Source organism: Bacillus rossius, chromosome 17 (genome assembly GCF_032445375.1).
Source record: "Bacillus rossius redtenbacheri isolate Brsri chromosome 17, Brsri_v3, whole genome shotgun sequence".
NCBI classification, from domain to species: Eukaryota; Metazoa; Arthropoda; class Insecta; order Phasmatodea; family Bacillidae; genus Bacillus; species Bacillus rossius.
Genome location: NC_086344.1, coordinates 29902519 through 29926166, shown reverse-complemented (window position 1 = coordinate 29926166; position 23648 = coordinate 29902519). Strand labels below are relative to the sequence as shown.

The following is a 23648-nucleotide window of genomic DNA, read 5'->3' as shown; positions in this document are numbered from 1 at the left end:
ACAGGCCAGCGCGAGCGTTAGCAACGAGTAGCGTCCAATATTCAGAGGGAGAGAGAAAGAAAGATACACAAAGGTAGAAAGTAGGAGAAAGAAAGAGAGTGAGTCGGTAGATCCCAAGCACATGCGCGCGTGGTATTCTTGCTATGCATTGTAAGCAATGTTAATAAAGTTTGTCTTAAAGAAACAATATGATTTCACTAAAAATCAATTTCTACCCCTTCCTATTTTCATTTACACATTACGAAGTTTCACTTCTTCCGCGTGGAGGGACTCCACGCACTATTTTTTGTAAACGGAACAGATATTTATTGTATTATTGGATTCGGTTTCTCACTCGAGCGTTTATGATTTGTGCTGACCCAGTAATTTCAGTAGTTGTGAAGTAATTTGTACACGTTTCCCTGAATAGCTTTCCTGTATGAACTACGCATAATATTGAGCATGGTAAAAATAAAATAAAGTCAAACTATTTAATATTTGATTATCTATTACACGTTTCAAAACAAATTGGTTTTAACGTGGTCTTAACGTGGTCTTAACGTGACAACGTCATAACAAAACATTTATGAAATGATTGCATACTTTGATGAATAAAAGTGAATCATTTTTATTGAATTTTCACTATTTTGTATGGATACAAAGAAGGAGTGAAATGAATACTACAATTTAATTGATAAATTTACTTTTATTTGCACTCATTAATTCAAATATGTTTATTACTTTACTAACGAACATATTATTTTAACTATAACTTTTATACATTTTTCCTATTTAACTTCTTCCAATCTGTGTTGTTATGTTAAGGATAGCACAATGATAGGAAAATAGGAAACGAATTGGAGTGTTTCAAGTTTAATGTGCCTCGAAAAAGTCAAATCGATGGTTGTTAGAATCGAGTGGAAGAGAGATAGATGCGGCCTAAGCGTGCAATGAGCGTAACGGGACAAAGCGTAACGGGACAAAGCGTAACAGGACAAAGCGTAACGGGACAATGAGCGTTACGGAACAAAGCGTAACGGGACAATGAGCGTTACGGAACAAAGCGTAACGGGACAATGAGCGTTACGGAACAAAGCGTAACGGGACAATGAGCGTCACAAGACAATGAGTCATCCTTTTTTTTGCGTGCAGCCGGCGTTCATCGATTTATAGGACGTTGTCACGTCAATATATATTTTATACATGCAAAAATAACCATAAAAATTTGCAATTGTATCTATTTATCGGCAGGTGGTTTCCAAAGGAAACTTTTGTAAAAGTACAGAAAACACTCTTTTTTTTCCTGTGTACAAGTTGCCCAACTGTCCCTGGGTGCTTCGACCCGCGGCGCAGCTTACCCACCTGACGTTCTCGTGCCGACTCATGTATATCTTCTTGAACTGGCTGTCCTTGGCCGAGCCCAGGTCCTGTCTCATCTTCACGGCCACGTGCTCCGGCAGCACGGACAACAGCAGGCGCTCCTGCAACAGGAGACAAAACACGTGCGTTCAACAGGAGCAACAGGAGACAAAACAAGTGCGTTCAACAGGAGCAACGGAAACAAAAAAGTGCGTTCAACTGGAGCAACGGAAACAAAACACGTGCGTTCAACTGGAGCAACAGGAGACAAAACAAGTGCGTTCAACAGGAGCAACGGAGACAAAACACGTGTGATCAACAGGAGCAACAGGAGACAAAACAAGTGCGTTCAACAGGAGCAACGTAGAACAAAACACGTGCGTTCAACAGGAGCAACGGATAACAAAACACGTGCGATCAACAGAAGCAACGGAGGACAAAACACGTGCGTTCAACAGAAGCAACGGAGAACAAAACACATGCGTTCAACAGAAGCAAAGGAGAACAAAACACGTACGTTCAAAAGGAGCAACGGAAACAAAACACGTGCGTTCCAACAGGAGCAATGGAGACAAAACACGTGCGTTCAACAGGAGCAACAGGAGACAAAACAAGTGCGTTCAACAGGAGCAACGGAAACAAAACACGTGCGTTCAACTGGAACAACAGGAGACAAAACAAGTGCGTTCAACAGGAGCAACGGAGACAAAACACGTGCGATCAACAGGAGCAACAGGAGACAAAACAAGTGCGTTCAACAGGAGGAACGGAGAACAAAACACGTGCGTTCAACAGGAGCAACAGGAGACAAAACAAGTGCGTTCAACAGGAGCAACGGAGACAAAACACGTGAGTTTTTTTTATGTCCTGGGCGCGTTTACGGCCCTATACTTCTCGAGGCCCTTGGTCACTTACTTTTCGAACAGAAAAAAACTCATGTTAAACCCACATATATTTCTCGAACTTGTACATTTACAAGAAAACTAACTGTACCACTTAAAAACAGTGTTTCCAGTGAAGCTGGGATAGGATTATTCCCTAGACTTTTATCCTTTGAGTTTTCCCAGTTACCTCCGATAGTTAAAGTTATTTTTGCAATCCGTTCCCTGAAAAGCGTTCCAGTATTAACTGCACACTTTAATAATCATTATATGGAAATATCAAATGTCTATCGAATGTTAGATTATCTTTTCCCTGTATTATTAATAGTGCTTGAACGAAACATTAATTAATATATAAATTCATGCGCCAGTTTTTTTTGTAAAAATCACTCAGTTTTATCTGGAAATATGTATTTTATATAATTACGTAAAAATTACGATAGCCATGTGCTAAATGAAGTCACAATATCTTTCTAGTATTATGGTGTCGACAGAAAAAAAAGTTTTTTGCAAGTAGGGCCCAACTATTTAGGAGAGGAACCTTATTGGTAGGCCTAGGGCGTATTTGACTACTGCCCCCTCCACCCCTTCCCTGAGGTATGGTGCTTTCTGGGGACGTATCTGGGGGAACTTGAAAAATAAACCCATCAAAACAACGTCTTACAGCCAACCTGGAACCGAAACTTAAATTTCGTTCATGCTTTTGTTAATTTATATAAAGAAATGTTAATATTCTTTCCTTGGTAGTTAACTCGCGTTCGTTTTATAGATTCTAGCGATAAATCCCGGCGTTACCGCCATTTTATGAGACAATAAATTCAAACTATATATATATAATTTCTAATTTGAAATAATGCATACTGAATTAAAAATCGTAAGATATTTACCAGCACTTTAAATTACGCACTAACATCAATTAAAGTATTCTTTTTTTCAATAATGTATGTATATATATAAACTAGTAAAAAGGAAATTAAAACACAAAATGGCCGCCTCCTGGCTCTGAAGCCACCCCTGATGAGGTGCGCCGAAGTATCACTTCATCGATCATAAATTATCATAAATTAGCTCAAGTACTCGGCGTTGCCTGGGCTTCAAGCAGTTTGAGATTTCCCCCTTCCCCCTCTCCACCCCCCCCCCCCCCCAAATTCAGATGTTGACAGTTATCGAGCAGAGAATAGTGCTTTAGATAAAGCGAGATTCTGGGACGATCAGGGCTATAGGAATGAATTTCATGATGAGTATGTGGTCTGTTACGAGGCTAGACAGGATCGGGAGTGAGATAAAGCGAGTAAGAACAGTAGTACGGGACTTTAATGAGATCATTGTAAAAATTGGTTGTCTGTAAAGTCGGTTTACGGACGATAGTTTAACGTGGCAACGTCTTAAAAATACATTGATGAAATGATTGCATACTTTTATGAATAAAATTGAATCATTTTTATTGAATTATCACTGTTTTGTATGGATACAAAGAAGGAGTGCAATTAAATCTACAATTTAATTGATAAATTTACTTTTATTTGCACTCATTAATTCAAATATGTTTATTACTTTAACGAACAGATTATTTTAACTATAACCTTTACACATGTTTGCTATTTAACTTCTTCCAATCTGTGTTATTCTGTTAAGGATAGGACGATGATAGGAAAAGTAGGAAACGAATGGGAGTGTTTCAAGTTTAATGTTCCTCGAAAAAGTCAAATCGAAGGTTATTCCAATCGAGTGGGAGAGAGATAGATGCGGCGCAAGCGTACAATGAGCGTAACGGGACAATGTGCGGAACGGGACAATGAGTCATCCTTTTTCGTGCGTGCAGCCGACGTTCATAGATTTTTAGACGTTGTCACGTCAAAAAGCAAGAATGAGATGGTATCACCATGCAGAGAATGGGGAAAAGAGAGGCTGACTAGGAAAATGATGGCTTTGAAGCACACGGAAAGAATACCCCATGTAAGACCAAAGAGGAGGTAGAGGAGAAGACTGGAATAAAGAGAAGGTTGAGGAATGGTGGAGAAACATTTCCTCCGAGGATGAGAGAAATTCTTTGGCAACCTGTTGTTCTAGAGTATCAACTTTAAGTGCTGATAATTTTTAAGAGGTAAACATGGATTTAAATAATTTAATTATACATTAAAATGCATCCTAGACAAACAGCAAAGTATGACTACAAGCTGAGTCAGGTCACTGAAAGTCTACAAGAGAGGGTTGTTTCTAAGTGTAAGAACTTACAAATTTGTACAACAATTTTGATAACTGTCAAGATATTTATATGTAGCAGTTATGTGGCATTTTATAAAGGATATATTTGCAAATAAATGACATTCAAACTAATTTAGCTAAAAATGGGGCATTTATGTTGGAAAATAGCCAAAAAAATAGCATGTTTAGTGTAAATTAGCAACAAAAAAAAGCATCTATAGAAAGATTCTAATTTTTCCGGCTCCAACATATAGCAATTTATAATCTTACGGTCATCATCAATTGAAAAAACATATAAATATATATTTTTTAACACAATTCCATAGTTACAACCCCCAATACCAGCTACGTAATATTTTGGGTTATTGTCTCAGCAAATGAGGATACACTACTATATCTATCGTTCAATAATCGATCAACAACTACATTTTGAAATACTGAATACCACATGCTAGCGAATGTGGCCTGGTCTATGAGAATTTAAATATCATTTAGTTTGATGATGATTTTTCCGTCAATTAAAATTCGTAAAGTACCTGCTACTACTTAAAAATAATGAATGCGTGTACTTATGTACGCGCGTTAGAAGTTAGAAGTACATACTTGGCGTGGTAACAAAAATAATTAACTTTAATTTTGCATGCAAATAATTAATTTAAATAAATTAATAAAATATCTGGAGTGATATTATAAAAACGGTTGTTAAAGTATAAATTCAATAAATCAAGAAAATTAAATACTTAGTATTCAATATTAATATAAAGATGTGTATAAGTTAATCAAATAATTTATCAAATATTTAAGATAATTTTCAATTAGTAATGAAAATCAATAAATATACTTTATTTTTTTCTAATATACTTTTTAAAATTATTTATTAAAATATTATTAACAAATTATAATTGATAAGGCAAATAAATTATACGTACGAAAACATAACCTCAATTATTTCGGAAGGTTAATAAAAAGCTGTATACCACATGATAAAATGATTTCACTACATGCTACGAGTGACATAAAAATTTGCTTTAAAGTTCATAAAAACATTAAATAACGACTTGTTTAATATAAAACTACAGTTTTTAACTTTTACTTATGGTAATACTAAAAATTCATTAAAAATAATGTAATAAACACGACTTACAGGAAACAAAATAAATTCGGATACTATCCGCTAAAACATGCCGAGCTGTGGGCGTTGCGTATGAATAAAAATAAAATATTTAAAATTTGAGCTTGAACCTACCTCTTACGGTTTAAACGTGGAAATAATTTTAAAAATGCTGGGACGTGCACGAAACCGTGTGAAAATTTTCGGTTCGTGACGATCTGTCTACTGCGATGAGCCTATGATGTACATTCTGTATTGCACAGACCCGAACAAGCCCGAATATCTACCTTCGGCCAACTTCGTCAGTTTTTTTTTGTTTATTACTTTACAAAATTGTGGATGGTTGGTTATGCTAGGTTAGTATGGCTACATTAAAAATACTGTCAAATCATTTTAATGCCGACGTTGGCCGAAGGTAGATATTCGGGCTTGTTCGGGTCTGTGCAATACAGAATGTACATCGTAGGCTTCCCCTTTACTGCACGGGAACAACGACGAACGTAAAATTTCTCTTCACTCACTTACACGATAACAACAACAAAAAAAAACTGGTGATGCAAATGTGCTCCGTCCAATGGCAAATCTCCGTATTGCAAAAAAAAAAAATTAAAAGTAAGTAGGAGAAAGATAGAGAAGAAGGAATGGGAGCAAGCGGGAATTGATAAAACGGCGGAGCTAAAATCGGCGCGCGGACGCTGCGACAGAAAGTCGATGCAGCTCGTCCGACGACCCAGATCCGGGCGCAGACTCGCGTAAAATACGTCCGGATGTACAGCATGCCCACAAAAGAGTGTCCCAGTTATAAAATTCAAACAGTATCAAAACTGTAAGCATGTGTAGAGTGTTCGTTCAGTTTCACGATTAAAGCGCATGCGCGAAAACTACTTTTTGAAGTTATACTTCTAATGCGACTTCCAACAAGGTTTCGTTAAACGTTTAACGCTACCATGGAGAATAATTAACGCTACCATGGAGAATTATTTGCATGCAATTAAAAACTATTTTTTTTTTGATGGCAAAGAAGTATAACTTCTCACGCGCGTACCTAAGTACACAAACCCATTTTTTTTTGTTTTCTCGTTTGCAGCGTAAAAGAATGGCTCTTTCCCCAACTAGCAGATTATGAACCTGTAATTTATTTGGCAACAGGATGGAGGCCCCTCCCCATTCGAATCTCTTTGTACGAGAGTGGTTGAACGTCCAAGTCCCTGACCGTTGGATTGGTCGTAATGGTCGAGACGACAGAGCTCTTTTTACACTGGCATCCACGTTCACCTGACATAACGCCATGCGATATTTTTTTCCCTTTGAAGCTTTGTAAAAGTGAAATAATAAATTATTACCTTGTGGTGTTAACAGATCAGAGCCTGCTAGTAAATAATGTGGTTGAAAGAAGGTAAAGAAAAATCTGGGCGATTTCATTTGTGCCTTGACATGCCCAGATTTTTGGGATAAAGAGTTCAAATTTGAATTATTACAAAAAAAATATATGGAAGAAATCTAAGATGACATGGCATGACTCCAGCTTGAGAGAAAAATATTGTATATTTATAGATAAACTATTAAAAAAATTAGTTGTCTGTAAAGTCGGTTTACGGACAATATTTTAACGTGACGTCATAGAAAACATTGATGAAATGATTGCATTATTTTTGAATAAAATTGAATCATTTTTATTTTAATAATAAAACCATAAATAAATGAAATTATTCTAGTAATCAGATTTTTAAAATGCAAGAATATTTAAACTTTATTGCCGAAATTGTTGTTGTAATAAGCAATGAAAACCGCATTAACTTTTCACTTCACTTTATAAACAGTCGAGTGGAAGAGAGATAGATGCGGCGCAAGCGTACAATGAGCGTAACGGGACACAGCGTAACGGAACAATGTGCGTAACGGAACAATGTGCGTAACGGGACTATGTGTGTCGCGGGATTTTTTTTCGTGCGTACAGCAGGCGTTCATCGATTTATTAGACGTTGTCACGTCAAAAAACCTGCATTCGTAAGCAATGCGGTTCGCGTAGTTGCTAAAGACTACATGCGGTGAAAGTGCTGTAACGGTTGAACATGGCTACTTACTCTCGCAAATCAATCAAATCCCCAGGGGAAGTTTCCGGCTTGTGCGATTAACCCCTTCCTCCACCCTTCTGTTCCAGACATTTTCCCTTCCCCCTTTCCCAAAACACCCTTCTCCTATTGACCCACAACCAACCCACCGTTCGTTCACCGGCTTGATTTGATGGAGAGTGGCAGGTGCGTGCGAGAGAGACAAACAACCCCCCCCCCCCTTATCAACCCTCGTGTGCCGGTAGACTCGTCGTTAATTCATTAAAAACTCGAGGCCTAAATAATGTTCCTCTCATAGGCGTACGGACGATGATAGGAAAAGTAGGAAACGAATGGGAGTGTTTCAAGGATGATGTGAAGTAAAATGGCTTACTCAACATCAAGATGCAGTCAAAAATAATATATTTGCGCCACGGACTTTGCAGCAATGCTAGGAGGAACGGGTTAGCAAAGAGAAATGAAAATGTTACATTGAAATGCATGAAAACAGAATTACGCCACGGACTCGGTCGCAATGCTAGGAGGTTCATGTTAGCAAAGAGCAATATGAAATGAGCGTAACGGGACACAGCGAAACGGGACAATGTGCGTAACGGGACACATTTTCGTGCGTGCAGCCGGCGTTCATCGATTTACTAGACGTCACGTCAAAAAAGCTGATTCAAGCAGGAAGCTAATCATTGACTCAAACTAGGCTTGTGCATCAAGGCTGGGATTCAAAGCTTTGATTTAAACTCAGATTTGAACAGTCGAGGCTGAAACTAGCGTTCTGCTGACCGGCTGGAGGTCTTCAACTCGCACTCTGCTTCTAAACGTCGCGTCGTGACAATCTTGCTGCAAGCTCTAGTGTGTCTCACGCAGTGATACAGAGTAAACGGTGCTCGGTGTCTTCCGAATATTACGCACCTGGCTTGTTAACATTAAAATTTCTCAAATTACATACCATCATTATTAACTAAATGTTTTAATATAATTCAATTCGGCTATTTGTTTGTATTTATAATTCCGGTTCTAAGAGTCTTTTGACATCGTTATTGCAGTTCCAGTCATTCTGATATATATATATATATATATATATATATAAAATTCAGACCTTAAAAATTAATTAGATGTAAGCTTTTGGACATACGCCATTGCTAAGCACATGTATGTCTGTGGAAGAAAACTAAAAAAAAAAAAAAAAAAACAACCAAAAGACAAAAACTCAAATTATGCAAAAAAATTGCTGTTGTTAACGTATGTCCAAAAGCTTACACATCAAGTCATGCACTTCCATTGCACAAATCTTTCAAAGATAATATCTTAAAAAATGAAAATTCCATAGCAGAAACTATTTGAAGCTGTCGGTCGGTCATTCCTCCATGGCGGTGGTAATTCCTCCATGGTGGTGGTCATTCCTACATGGCGGTGGTAATTCCTCCATGGTGGTGGTCATTCCTCCATGGCGGTGGTAATTCCTCCATGGCGGTGGTAATTCCTCCATGGCGGTGGTCATTCCTCCATGGCGGTGATCATTCCTCCATGGCGGTGATCATTCCTCCATGGCTGTGATCATTCCTCCATGGAGGTGATCATTACTCCATAGCGGTGATCATTCCTCCATGGAGGTGATAATTCCTCCATGGCGGTGATCATTCCTCCATGGCGGTGATCATTCCTCCATGGCTGTGATCATTCCTCCATGGAGGTGATCATTCCTCCATGGCGGTGATCATTCCTCCATGGAGGTGATAATTCCTCCATGGCGGTGATCATTCCTCCATGGCGGAGGTCTCACCTGCTCTGCCGACTGCTCCTCTATGACCAGCTTCATCTCCAGCGACTGCCTCGTCTCTAGGAAGGCCCTCCTCTGCTGCCGGTCCGCCAGGTAGTAGGACGTAAGTCCCAGCAGACTGGCCGCCAGCAGCAGCAGCAAGTTGGCCGACAACTGCCGGGGAAAAAAAATGGGGGAGAAAAAAATTAATAATAATTTATTTCCCATTTTTTTTTTTACACTTTGTTAACAATATTCACTTAATTAACCAGGAAATTTAAGCACTCACGAAAGCAAGCTTGTACGTGAGTGCATCTAGTCATCACTTCAAATTACATGCGGTATTTTGACGATTTTAAACGTTTGTAAATGAGAAATAAATATATATAAAATATAACCTAAGAAACTTTAGATTAGTTATATAAAGATAAAAGTTAAAAAGAAAAATTTATTAAAATTCAATATTATTTTTAAACAAAAAACGTATAAATTATAACAACCTCAGGCCTAGTTTAAAAACTACGCAAGGAACGCCAAGATCCGCACAATGTTCCCTTTAGCGTGAGAGCATGTTACAATATGCAACCCGCAACACATCACTGTTCGGCACGTAGCCTGACGTCACGAATCCAAGGGGCAATGCTGAAAAAAAAAATTATCTGTAAAGGAACAACAAACAAGAAGACACAGACAATAAAGCGAGTTAATATCGCATTGTCATCAAGTGCTGAACCTTTTTTCAAAGTGTCAAGTCTTGGACCTGATTTTTTTTTGACGTGATAACGTCTTGTAAATAGATGAACGCCGGCTGCATACACGAAAAAGTGTCCCGTTACGGTGCGTCCCGTTACGCTAATTGTTATGTTACGCTGTGTCCCGTTACGCTCATTGTTCCGTTACGCTGTGTTCCGTTACGCTGTCGGCGAGTGCAGTAATAATAGGTTATGTTACAATTGACTAAAAAATTATGGTGATTCATATAATTGATGATAGATATTTGATTACAGTTTATTTATATGAAAACATGTTCATAATTATATTTAAACTTTATAGCTTAAACGCCAGTTTTTAAAATTAATTACAAGTCATCTACATGAACTGTTTCGTCGACTGTTTATAAAGTGAAGTGAAAAGTTAATGTGGTTTTCAATGCTTATTGCAACAACAATTTCGGGAAAAAAAGGTTAATTATTCTTGCATTTTAAAAATCTCATTACTAGTATAATTTCAAGTATTTATTCTTTTATTATTAAAATAAAAATAATTCAATTTTATTCATTAAAGTATGCAATCATTTCATCCATGTTTTTTTTATGACGTCACGTTACCGACTCTACAGACAACCAATTTTTTTTTCAGTGCTAGGGGGTGATTGGGAAGTGGTTGGTCACCCAAGTCATTGTACCACCCAGGGGTTTGGTTTGTAATCGTGGCTCAGGAGAAGAATATAATTTCTTATGACGTGCAGTGTTCTTGAAGGTACTAATCGAAATGAGTTTGAGCTCAGTAGTTTGGGGGGTGGGGGGGTGAAGGGATTTAAGATCTCCGCCCCGAAGCTCGCAGTAAAAAAAAAAAAATTGGGCAAAGGGAGGGGTGACTAACCTTAGTTGCGGTGTTGCGTGCTTTTCTGGAATTATGCCCTTCGCTGCTTGCCTGGATCTCTTCGCCATGTTGGCGTCATGTCGGGGGAGTGGGTAGGGGGAGAAATACGTCCATCTACGCCCATCGCGTGCAAAGGACCCGTTTGTAGAACGTCTTTTTTACACCCCTTCTCCTTCCCCCCCCCCCTTTTCCATCCTCTACACCATTTTTTTTGTAATGTGCACGTTCGTAAAGCTGGGTCTGACACGCCATGTTGATTCTTTTTTTTTATTCTTTCTTCTTCGCACTTCTATTATTTTAATGGTTATTTCTAACAATTTCATCTCGAATTATTTGTTTAATTTCATTATTTGAACACGAAATAAATTCATCTCTAGGCCTGGTTTAAAATTTTCTCGTGTTATTACTAGAGACCGGAAAAATTCGCGGGTTCAATGACCTCCAGGATGCACTCCGATATCCTCTACACACCCGGGCAAATGCCAACTGTTCATTGGCTGCTGACTTGTGAGTCGTCTCGACTGGGTGGCCTGTGATTCGACACTTCTATGAGTGAGGGTCTCTAATTGGCCCTCAGTCCTCCAGATTAACAGTGGACCAATGACAGAAGCAGCACTAAGGTATAATTATTTGAATTTTAGCATAACATGAAATGAATTCGCGAATTTTTCAGGTCTCTAGTTATTACACAATATAAAAGTAAAACGTCAGTTCAAGTCCCCCGCCCACCCGGGCACACACACGGTGCGCAGATCTCCAGGAAAAACAACGCGATTTCAAAACTACTCAAGATATCCGAGTGGGGTATGTTTACGAAAAGCATTTAAGAATTCGCCTGAGGGCCGAACATTATTTTCGTTTCCGGATTAAGTTTTTAAACTGTATATTTTAGAAGAGTTAACATGGTTTAAAGGCGTGATTTCAGAGTAATATTTAGGCTTGAATCAACCGGTACAGATTCTTGAAAGCACTTAAGAGCCTTGCGTTACACCTTTATCATCATTTCTCCGCCGTGTAATGAAACGGTCGACGCTCGATGCACGACGAGAAGACTGCGCGCCAGTCCAGAGGAGACACCGCGCTAGAAGCACCAGCGAGCGTCGCGCTTTATCATCCCGTCTCGCCAATACAGATACGACGAGCCTCTTAACACTAAACATATTAACCGTGACTTAGAACACCATTAAAGAAATTTAATGAACGAACAAAATGAATTATAAACAAAAAGCAAACCATTTAATAAATAAAATAAGTCAGTTCGTTTGCTTGGAAAAAATTGGTTGTCTGTAAAGTCGGTATACGGACGATAGTTTAACGTGACAACGTCATAACAAATATTGATGAAATGGTTGCATACTTTTATGAATATAATTGAATCATTTTTATTTTAATAATAAAAGAATAAATACTTGAAATTATACTGGTAATCAGATTTTTAAAATGCAACCTTTATTGCCGAAATTGTTGTAATAAGCAATGAAAACCACATTAACTTTTCACTTCACGTTATAAACAGTCGAGTGGAAGAGAGATAGATGCGGCGCAAGTGTACAATGAGCGTAACGGGACACAGAGTAACGGAACAATGTGCGTAACGGGACACTTTTTCGTGCTTGCAGCCGGCGTTCATCGATTTATTAGACTTTGTCACGTCAAAAACCTGTGTAAATGTCTCAACATGCAGGTAATATTTATGTCGCACATTTATCTAATTAAGTTCCACTAAGCCACGATTTCATACATTTACCAAAGCCTCTCTTATTTACCCCCTTCCTCATAAAGAAGCAAGTATGCTTCTTTCTCTAATACACTGTAATTTATTTAAATGGAACATAAATATTCATGTAAAATTACATATAGTTATAATTCATACATTTGTCTGAATATAACTATACCACTACAAAATAGTGTTCGCATTTTGACGTGACAACGTCTAATAAATCGATGAACGCCGGCTGCACGCACGAAAAAGGACGACTCATTGTCCCATTACGCACATTGCCCCGTTACACTTTGTCCCGTTACGCTCATTGTACGCTTGCGCCGCATCTATCTCTCTTCCAGTCGATTGGAACAACCATCGATTTGACTTTTTTGAGGCACATTAAACTGGAAACACTCCCATTCGTTTCCTACTTTTCCTATCATCGTCCTATCCTCAACAGAATAACACAGATTGGAAGAAGTTAAATAGCAAACATGTATAAAAGTTATAGTTAAAATAATCTCTTCGTTAAAGTAATAAACATATTTGAATTTATGAGTGCAAATAAAAGTAAATTTATCAATTAAATTAGTAGATTTCATTTCACTCCTTTGTATCCATACAAAATAGTGATAATTCAATAAAAAATTATTCCATTTTATTCATAAAAGTATGCAATATTTCAGCAATGTTTTGTTATGACGTTGTCACGTTAAACTATCGTCCGTAAACCGACTTTACAGACAACCAATTTTTTATTCTGTTTACTGCGTTAAGGCGCTACAGGAAAATAAAGAAAACAGAATGATAAGAAGAATTGTTTAAGCGGGATCGTGACGTAACGGTTAAGGAACGCGCAACATTTCCCAACCTGTGGACCCGAGGTATAAAGCGCTTCTTTCTTTTATCAGATGAAGTTCGATTTGTGTACCCCTCAGCACCTCGCCAACGACTGTATACAAAGTTCACTTCATCACCTTATCGACTTTCTTTTCACCCGAGTCATCTAATCTCTTAGCTCTCATCACTCTTCACCTTTTTCAGCAGGGCGGGAGAAGTTTTATGATTATCTGAGAAATTTCGGCGAAGGCTGAAGTGTTCTTACCACGTCTGCTTTCGAGATATTTTTCCAGAGATAAAAAATACGACGTTTAGGAGCGGGTGTAAAAAGATAGCTTAGAAAAAAATATTATCATTACTTCAAAATGGTTTAACCAGGAAATATTTTGTTTATAATTTAAAGTAAAATATTTAAAAAATATTCATTCACGCTGTATCTGTCTGATATTACAATTTCCTTTACACCCCTTTTTCATTTAATATCCACTAACCCATTTAAAAGTTTTCTTTTTCTTGGACATTTTTGTTTATTTTTGGTAAAATAAAATCATAGAATTAATACAAATAAAAAAATGCAATACCTACTTGACAGTTTGTCTAAACCGATACGATAAATATTAGCAACATAACAGGGTACATTTATCCACAAATCAATTCCGTTATGTATAAAAATGGGTTTCGCCAAGAATTTTTTTGTAGCTTTTATATTTTATTTATCCCTGTAAAAATTTAAATATATATTTTTTCTATGCAACAAACAAGTTTTTTAAATGTTACTTGAAGATGTACTAAAGCATTTTTCTAGTAAAATAAGTATATATGTTATAATACTAATATTGCAATTATATTTTTGCTTTTATAAAGCAAACATTTGAGGATTATTACTTCAAGTTTAATTTTTTTTTTGTAAAACTAAAAATTCGATGTAACTTTGTACGAATTTCATATTCTGTAGTTATAATATCATGAAATTTTCCAAATATCGCTTATAAATATATTGAATAACACGCATACGAATATCTCACAACTTTGCCTATAATTAAATGCTTTATTGAAAATGCAAATTTATTTTTAGAATTTCCCGCTCATTTCTGTGAATAATTTTAACGGAAATTAATTTTTGAAATAATTATGACGTAATACCATTTTGTTACATTTTAACACAGTCTCAAAACACCGGTAAATGTTGTGTTGTATTAATTACACATTATATTTACATATATTAAAAGCCATTGTAGAGACAGTTTATTATGACTGACTAAAAAAAAATTAAATTTGACGAGTAAATACGCTTTCATAAAAAATTCATTAATTTTCTCTTTGCTTAAATTATTAACTATATTTAAAAAATTCTTCTCTGTAATTATCTCGTATTGCAACAGTTTTGTTAAGTCTGTTATAAAATGTAATATTTAAACATGAATTATATTTTAGAAATTTTTTGACATTTATTATAATTTTGTTGCAAATTTTCTGCGTTCAAGCGAAGAACCTATATGTCAAAACGGTTATTTTAAATAATTTAACTATGGCGTAGGTATGGTATAGGTATTTTCCTATATATATATATATATATATATATATATATATATATATATATATAAAAATTGCTAGAATTGAAATTCGGGCCATGCCCGAATTCTTCTGAAGTATATACTTCTTAATACGTACATTTACCGGATGCGATATCACGAGGCATCTGGAAGTTAAGTATGCAATTATACGCGATCTGCGATATTATTACGCACTTTCTGTTAAAGGAACGTCGCTAAAAGTGAATACTCAAGGCAATAATCACAGGATAATTTGAGATGTAATTTCGCTTTGATAATCTTCACGATAAATATATAAATAAAATTAATAGTGCGTGTCCCCATGCAAATAATTACATAGTGATTCTTTTCTTTATAAGATCATGTGTAAAAATTCATGAAATAGTTTTCGATTGTGATGGAATAAATAAATAAGATTATGTATGTGGTACATAGTAGTATTGGTAGAAGCGGGTGTTGGTAGAAATGGGAGCTCACCTTAGATTGTTTGCACTTGTTTGTGAAAAAAAGGCGGTTAATTTGTATATCTTTGACTTCCGTCAGTGTATTGAGACAAAATATATTCCCGTTTTTAAGTTTAATCATAAGATTTTAGACACAAAATGTTTCATTGAAATCGGTGTAGTAGTTTTGGTGCCATTTTCAAACAAACAGACAAAAATTCAATAATAATATCAAAATTCAATAAAAAAGTGATATATTAATAAACATTTTAATACAAAATATTTTTACTCCAATGATAAAAAATAATTAATATAATGATACGAAATTTATACTGATTAACTGCATGGTTTTTGCAAAAAAAAAAGGTATACAAACATTATAGTTCTGTATATATTAATATATAAAATATATATAATTTAACAGATTTGTAACTAAGATTCAACAAGTACATAAATACATAACGACCATAAACGAAACAAAAGAAGAAACTAGAAACGATTGCCATTAATTCGTCTTTTTTTTTAATTTAGTGTAAATGATAATTAATTTAGATAAAAAATACTGAAAGTAAAAATGTATATCTTGAAAAAATAAATAAATAATATGTTTAGCTGGTATAATGCTATCCTTAGATAATATAGTAGGTATAATACAAGGGCAAGTGAAATGTGGGGTTGCAAAAACATAACCGAGTAATTGAATTATATCACAGCTTAAGTGTTAACTTTTGGTTCGCCTTTTGTGTTTTCTTTCTTGTTTAACTTTTGTGTTCTCTTTCTTGTTTAAATGTAGTTTTTTCTTTCTTGTTAGTTTTTGTTATATTTCTTGTTAGTTTTTGTGTTTCCTGTCTTGTTTAAATTTTGTGTTATCTTTCTTGTTCATGTTTTGTTCACTTTTTTGTTAATATGTTTGGTATGAATGTTTAAATTTTGAGTTGAAATTTATGTATATTTTCTTCGTCGTCTTTGAAGCTATAATCTTGATAATTTTTATCGTTCATTTACTTGTTTATATTTTTTATTTACCTTATCGTTAAATTTTTTTTGTTTACCCGCTGAATTTATTTTCTTGTTCAACTTTTGTTTTTACCTTAATTTTTAATTTTTATTCATGTTTTAAAAGTTTTTTTGTTCGCCTTTAGAGTTAAGTTGCTTGCTGAAGAGAGAGGAGTGTGTGTGGTGGACTCTTGGACAAAGGGGTTAAGTTTGCAGTGACTGTACATTGTCTGTGAACTCGCGCTGTTGCAACTTCACCGGTTACCGGGTTGAGGCGTGTATTCTCGAATCGCGCTCTTTGAAGCGGGGGAAGCCTACAACTCACGTAGTTTCGGTTCCCTGCAAGAATTTCCGAAGATTTCCGAAGTTCTGCTTTTTGGTATTAACGCCACTTCATCAGCCGCTAAATCAGAAGTTTCCCAATGAAAACAAGCATGTTGTGACTGACCTAACCTTAACCTAACCCTTCGATTTTTTTTTTAATTTCATTTTTTGAGAGAAATCCGAAGTTGCACGAACGTGGTAGGGAACCGAAACTAAGTGAGTTGTAGGCTTCCCCTTTGAAGCGTGTGAGCTTCCTGCCCGTCACCTGGGGGTGGGAAAGGGGTGGGAGGTTCGCTGCCAGTGTGTTATCAGTTGGACGGTTGCCTCTACGTGTGAGCTGCAGCTATTCATGGCGCCGAAAGGCCTTGTGGGGAAAAAAGGAGGACAGTGACAGAATGACCAGGGAAAGTGTCAGGATGTTCCCACCCCGAACACCACCCACACTTCCACCCTGCCACGCCACCCCTGTACTCCCACCCCCTCCTGAAAGCTTTCTGAGAACAATCTTAAAGAAGCACTTCTCTTAGCAATCTTTAAAAAAAAATCGTAATTTAAATGCAATTAATAATTCAACTCAAGTTTTTTTTTGGTTTCAAATGGTTTTAACAATTAAATAAGTGTTTATAATTGTTTTTTTTTTTTTTAAAATAAAAATCAAAGGCCTGTTTATATTTTCATTCTAACGTAAACTGATTTCTCGTAATCTAGTATCTCACAGTTTTAAAATAATTTTTTTACGTAGTGTTTACTCGTAACATTATTAAGTTTTAAATTTTTATTTTTAATCTAAAAATAAAATTAGTTTTACTAAATTCTGTATGCACGGAGTGTTTTGTAAGTAAATTAGGAAACTCCAAATTTTAAAATATGCTATTTATATACCGAAACTAAAATGTTTAGCACAAAATTCTTGAAACCAAAAATTAATTATAAAATATATAACCTTGATTTTAAGAATAAAATTCATTCTATCACTAAAGGTTAAATTTAGCTATAATTTTTTTTTTTTTTTTTTTTTTTTTTTTTTAGCAAAAATTGTAAAAGGATCATTGTTTAGTAGTCTACCTTCTTAAAGGTGAAAATCTGAATCCGAAAGAACACAACTTTAATTAATATTTCCATGAAATAGTTAATGTGATCTGAATGTGCAAAAAGACGTGTTCTGTTTTATTAGGTGTGTGATGTCTACGTGATAAGAGGATAAGTTTTACAATTTTTCTCATGTTCTGGTCTAGTATCATATTTCCATAATTTTGATATGAGCGTTTATTGCCAGTCTCTTGTAGTTAGAGGTAGGGTACATCCACATTCGTCTTCAATTTTTCTTAACTTATTTTTCTCTTTTGGATAGTAAACCTTATGGGCAGTGAAGTATACTTGAGATAATAATCCTAAGCCAAAAAATAAAGTTATTATTTCATTTTTTGAGTAACTCCAATTCATACCAGGACATTTATAGGTTATTAAACTATTTTGTAGTTTATTTTTAATCCTTTGACTTCGTTATGCGTATTATAGGCCTATACTTTAATGCGGAATGCTGAGATAATTTTGGAAGAAACTAATAATTTTTCCTTGTTAAATAAGATTCGTTATTTATTTTACTAACTTTTAGGAATTACTAACATTTTGACAGAAATTTTTATCGAACTTTTTATTTTATCTCAGCCATGAATTTTTAATTCAATGAGCTATATTTAGTAGCTTATAAATTGACTAATAATGTTTTTTCTCTTGCTAGTATTTTTTTTATTTAATTCGTATTTTTGACTGTAGTCGTGGAAATGTATTTTATTGTTAATAGTGTTGGTTTTTATTTTATTTGTGTAAATAATAAATCTTGTAATTTTATTATCATTTGACACTTCGAAAACATCTGTGGAGTTAAGTGGTAGACAAGGGCCTTTACTTAGACACAAATAAGGGTTATTAACTTAAATAAATTTGTTTGCATTAATTTTATTTATTAAGGACTCAATAACTACGTGTCAAGGTGTGTTTTTTACCCAAACGAAATAAAACAATATTTTAAGATAAATATATTGTTTTAACTATTAAAAATAGGTTAATCCCATTGACGTATTTTTTTGTTCTTATCGCTTCCCATTAACTACAAGCAAGGAAACACTGCACTTTCTTGAATTTATTCAGTTTTACTAATTTCATACCCTTATTTGCAAGGTATTGAAAAATTGAAATCAACGTTAAGCACAAGAGCACAGAATTAAAAATATCACAGTGGTAGCCCAGAACTTTCTGGAAATTCCATTTGAATGGAAAATTTAAAATCACATATTTAGAAACTATAATCATATTACATTCAGGCTCCTTTATGTAAACACATTTTTAAGCCTTTATACTAGATAAATAATTATGCTACACCATAAAAAAAATTGAAAGATTTATGTGGAGAATGTTCTATCAGCAAATGTTTATACTTGAACAGCAGTAAAGCCACACTGTACGTATTGTTCTTTTACGACTTTCTGTTCTATGAATGGAGAATTCGAGCGTTAATACCATACATAAAACGTTTATTAGCCATTAAATTCTCTTCGTAAAATGTTTTTACAAGCAAGAGCATCCCTGACTTACAACCATTTTGATGAAAATGTCATCTCACGAACTAGAATAATGAGATAAAAAAAAAAACATTGCTGTAAAACGTTTATAGATGGATGTTTATATGACCTGCAATATTTTACGAGCGTGGAAAGCAATGGACTTTAAAACAATTATATCAGTAGTATATAAAAGATCTTCCGAGCCCAGGCTTCAGGCTGTGGATTGATGATTGGGATTGTCTGTGGGTTATGACGTCACGGCGGCCATCTTGAATGACCTTGATCTTGGACCTTGACCTATGAACCCGACGGTCATCTGGATTCCGCCATCTTGGATCAGCCATCATTAAATCGAGCCACCTGCTCGCTAATGCTACACTCTTCATTACGCACACCATCTTTAATGTGTATGACGTCATCGTTGCACTTTTCGTTACGAACACCATCTTGGATTATAGAACGTTGTAATTTTCGTTACGGCCGCCATATTAAATTCTATTAAAATGTCCGCCATCGTGTTTCTCATTTCACAGACACTATTTTCGATTCTGACATGTCCGCCATTTTGTTTTCGTCTGCTGGAGGCCGCCAACTTTTATGATGCCACGGTCGCCATATTGTTTATTTTTTCCTGTTCTGCTGGAGGCCGCCTTCTTGGGTACCGACATCTTTATTTCATCTGTTTACTCCTAGAGAGCGCCAGCATCGCTCTGTCTCATCACATCAGGTCGATGTTCCACTACCTACCAGAGATATTATGGTCGTTATAGATATATAAAATTTAATTTTTTATGCAAAATACATTGGAAGTGCTGTAATTCGAACAGTCACGGCTATGACCTCTGAGATAGAAAACTTACGCCTTTAACCGCACGGCCATCAAGACATTTACCAGACTGAGAATTAAATAAGGTATATAAAAGAAAACAAACATATTCGCAATAGTAATTTTTTTATTTGAAGGAATAATAGCATCGCCTGTTCGCCATATTGTTTTCAGGAGCGCTAGTGTCACGTAGTACACACTGCGTCTGCTAGAGAGTGCTGCCGCCATCTTGTTTTCAAAAATTTTTTGGGAGCGCTAGAGTTGTGTAGTACACATTGTCTGCTAGAGTGCATCACCACCATATTAGTTTAATTTTTACCCGCTAGAGTGCGAAAATCATTTATTAATGCTGTGGGACCCGCCATCTGGATATTTGTCCGCCATCTTGAAAATTCTTAGTTATTTAATTATAAATTCGGAAAAAAAATTCATATTTCATCGGGAAAAAAAACTCATTAATTTACTTATTTATTTACTCGGCCAGTGATAAGGATAACTAAAGCTTAAAACAATTATTTAATTATGTTTCCCGTTACCTTTCGTAAAGTTTATTAATTATTCACTCTACAAAAAACAACTCTGGGCAAGATACCTGTCCGACGAAATAAAAATGTTGTACGCTGCCTAACACGAAAGTCTATTTTTTTCCGATGGATGAAATACATTCCAACCAGTTCTTGTGCAATGCTATACGTATAGGCCAAGTATCTTCGGACCACGAGACAGGTCATGAACAATGTCAGACGTATAGACCAGACATTTCCTAACCTCAAAACCTTCTTCGTCGATAGCTAATATAACATATTTCAAGCAGTTAAGTCTAAGTCTGCGAACTGTCAGACCTAAAATGTCGAAAAAAATTAATTACAAGCAATTAGACCAACGGAACATGTTTTACGCTTGCGAAAGGACCAAGAATCCCTGAAAAATGTTTTATGAAGACCAAGAGGTTTTGAACCAGTAAATATTTTAGTACGGTTTGTGTCACCTCAAAGCATTATTTGTTTGGCTATACATTTTTATACATTCTAAAGCAAATCAAAAAATTAGTTGTCTGTAAAGTCGGTTTACGGACGATAGTTTAACGTGACAACGTTATAACAAAACATTGATGAAATGATTGCATAATTTATGAATAAAATTGAATAATTTTTATTTTAATAATAAAATAATAAATACTTGAAATTATACTAGTAATCAGATTTTTAAAAAGAAAAAAATAATTAACCTTTATTGCCGAAATTGTTGTTGTAATAAGCAATGAAAACCACATTAACTTTTCACTTCACTTTATAAACAGTCGACGAAACAGTTCACGTCTAGATATAAGTTGTGTGCTGCCGCTGTCTTTCTTCTCCTCGGACGCATAGGCCAATCGAGTGTAAGAGAGATGGATGCGGCGCAAGCGTACAATGAGCGTAACGGGACACAGCGTAACGGAACAATGTGCGTAACGGGACACTTTTGTTTGCGTGCAGCCGGCGTTCATCGATTTATTAGACGTCACGTCAAAATAAAGTTTCCCGTGTTATTAGAAGGTAAAACAGCAAAATAGAATAATTTTTTTTCTTTATCAAGCAATATAGCTGTAAAAAAATTTAAAAAAATTCAACTTTTAAATGACTTGCGGCTCCTCAAAGCATTCTTTGATTGGCTCCAAATTTTCACAAGTTCATAAGCAATATGAAAGGCAACGTTTCTGCACTATTACGAAATAGATTTTTAAAAAATTTCCCCACTTCCCCTCCCTCATCATGTTTTAATTCCACGCTCCTAATTAGTTACACTATGCAAAAAAAGTTGACTTGAATAAATGTCTGAATATTAGGATCTACAACCTTTTGGAAGCATGAAAAGTAGCACTTCTGTAAGCTGTGTCTTTAAAACCTCTGAAAATATCCCTTTCGTGGCATTGAGTGATCTCACTTAAATTTGCGAGTGGCTGTTTCCTCGACATTGTTTACACGGCGCTCAGACGGTTAATTCGGATTCTCTCATCCGTCCGTGGCACAAGGAAACAAAAAACCTCAGCCGGCGAGAATCTCCTAGTGGATCGCACTTGAGCCGATCACTCCGGACAGAGAGATAATTGAATGGATGCTTTGTGGGGATACCCCGTTGCGGCTGGGAGAGCGACCAGGATAAAGAAGGGGGGGGGGGGGGGGGGAAGACGTCGAGAATATAGCTCGACTCAAAAGACACAGCTTCTTTGTGAAGGCCCCTGTTCCGACGGAACTCATTAGATACTTCTCCCCTTAGGTTAACTTGCAAGACTTCTTCCGTCCTGGCTCTTTGGCTGCATCGTAGATAACGGAACGTTAAAAGTTAATAAAGCTAACGTGTTTGCGGTAGATAAAAAAAAAATTTACGTGTAGTCGATGTATATTTCGCTATTTTTAAGATCGTTGTTTTAAAAAAGTATTTCCTTTTCAGCTAGGGCCAAAAGCTGCAGGTATACTTCGAAAACCTTACGTTTGTTTTTAAAAAAAACTCTGAAATTTTATGGAAAAACTCTTAGAAGTTTCTGGAATTTTCTACGTGCTTTAGGATGCAAATCACCCTTTATTTTTCTCGAATATTTAAAGGATATTCCGTGAAGCGAAAAAGTTTGAAATACGGTTTATTAAATCCATCCAGCATTTTCGTGTTTTTTTAATATAGTATTCTCGGTGAAAGTTAAATGGCCAAAGCTTGATGCTGTACCACAGACTGTACCTTGTAAAATTTCGCATCTGATATGACATCTTTCGGTTTGATCCAACCCCTTTCAAGGTCTGGTCTCTCAAGCGATGCTGGATATTTTATTTACTTTTATTTAAGGCTCTTCCTTTAACTTATTAAAACAGAACATTTGACACAATGGAATGGTAATTAAATTTTTTAAAACATTTTATTTGAAGTGCATATCAACTTAAGCATTTTGATGTTTGGTAGAAAATTTTACAACAAATATTATTTAAACGTTATTTTCGAGCTGTGAAATGTCACGAAAATATTAATGGTTATGAATTATTACAGCTATTTAATAGTTTTTAGTTTGTATCTTTTAAAGGGAAGTTTATTTTTTATTAATTTTATTTCCAGAGTTAGGCGTGCTGCCTTGTCTTACGCATTACAACTTTTAGTAGGTACGTGCAATATTAGCTTAATAAAAACTACAGCCAAGAAAAAAAAACGAAAAATATACAAAAAACATTTTATTTAAGAAAACATGTTTAGCAGAAAACTGGTTTAAAAAAAAAGTTGTTCAAATTGAGTTTTTTGGCTTCTTGGTTTTGGAGGCATCGAAGGAGAAGAAATCACCGACGTTTCGGTCGACGTTGCAGTCGCCATCATCAGGGAGCAGTTAACCTACTGAGGTTATTACAAGTTTTTCTGTCTTCTAATACTCTCGTCTGAGACGGGAGTGTTTCCCGATTGGCGGCAGTTGTGGGC

At 35.5% G+C, this 23648-nt stretch overlaps 1 protein-coding gene across 2 annotated transcripts in view; it reads right to left on the bottom strand.

Moving 5' to 3' along the window:
* LOC134540554 (adenylate cyclase type 3) overlaps nucleotides 1-23648 on the bottom strand; it is a 195591-nt gene that overhangs the window by 91157 nt on the left and 80786 nt on the right. The window contains exons 2-3 of one of the 2 annotated variants that reach the window (XM_063383369.1): nucleotides 9385-9534; nucleotides 1342-1460 (exon numbers count right to left, since the gene is read on the bottom strand). In XM_063383369.1, coding sequence (XP_063239439.1) covers nucleotides 1342-1460; nucleotides 9385-9534 — 269 coding nt within the window. The remainder of the gene's footprint in view (nucleotides 1-1341; nucleotides 1461-9384; nucleotides 9535-23648) is intronic. The other variant, XM_063383370.1, reaches the window with a different exon arrangement.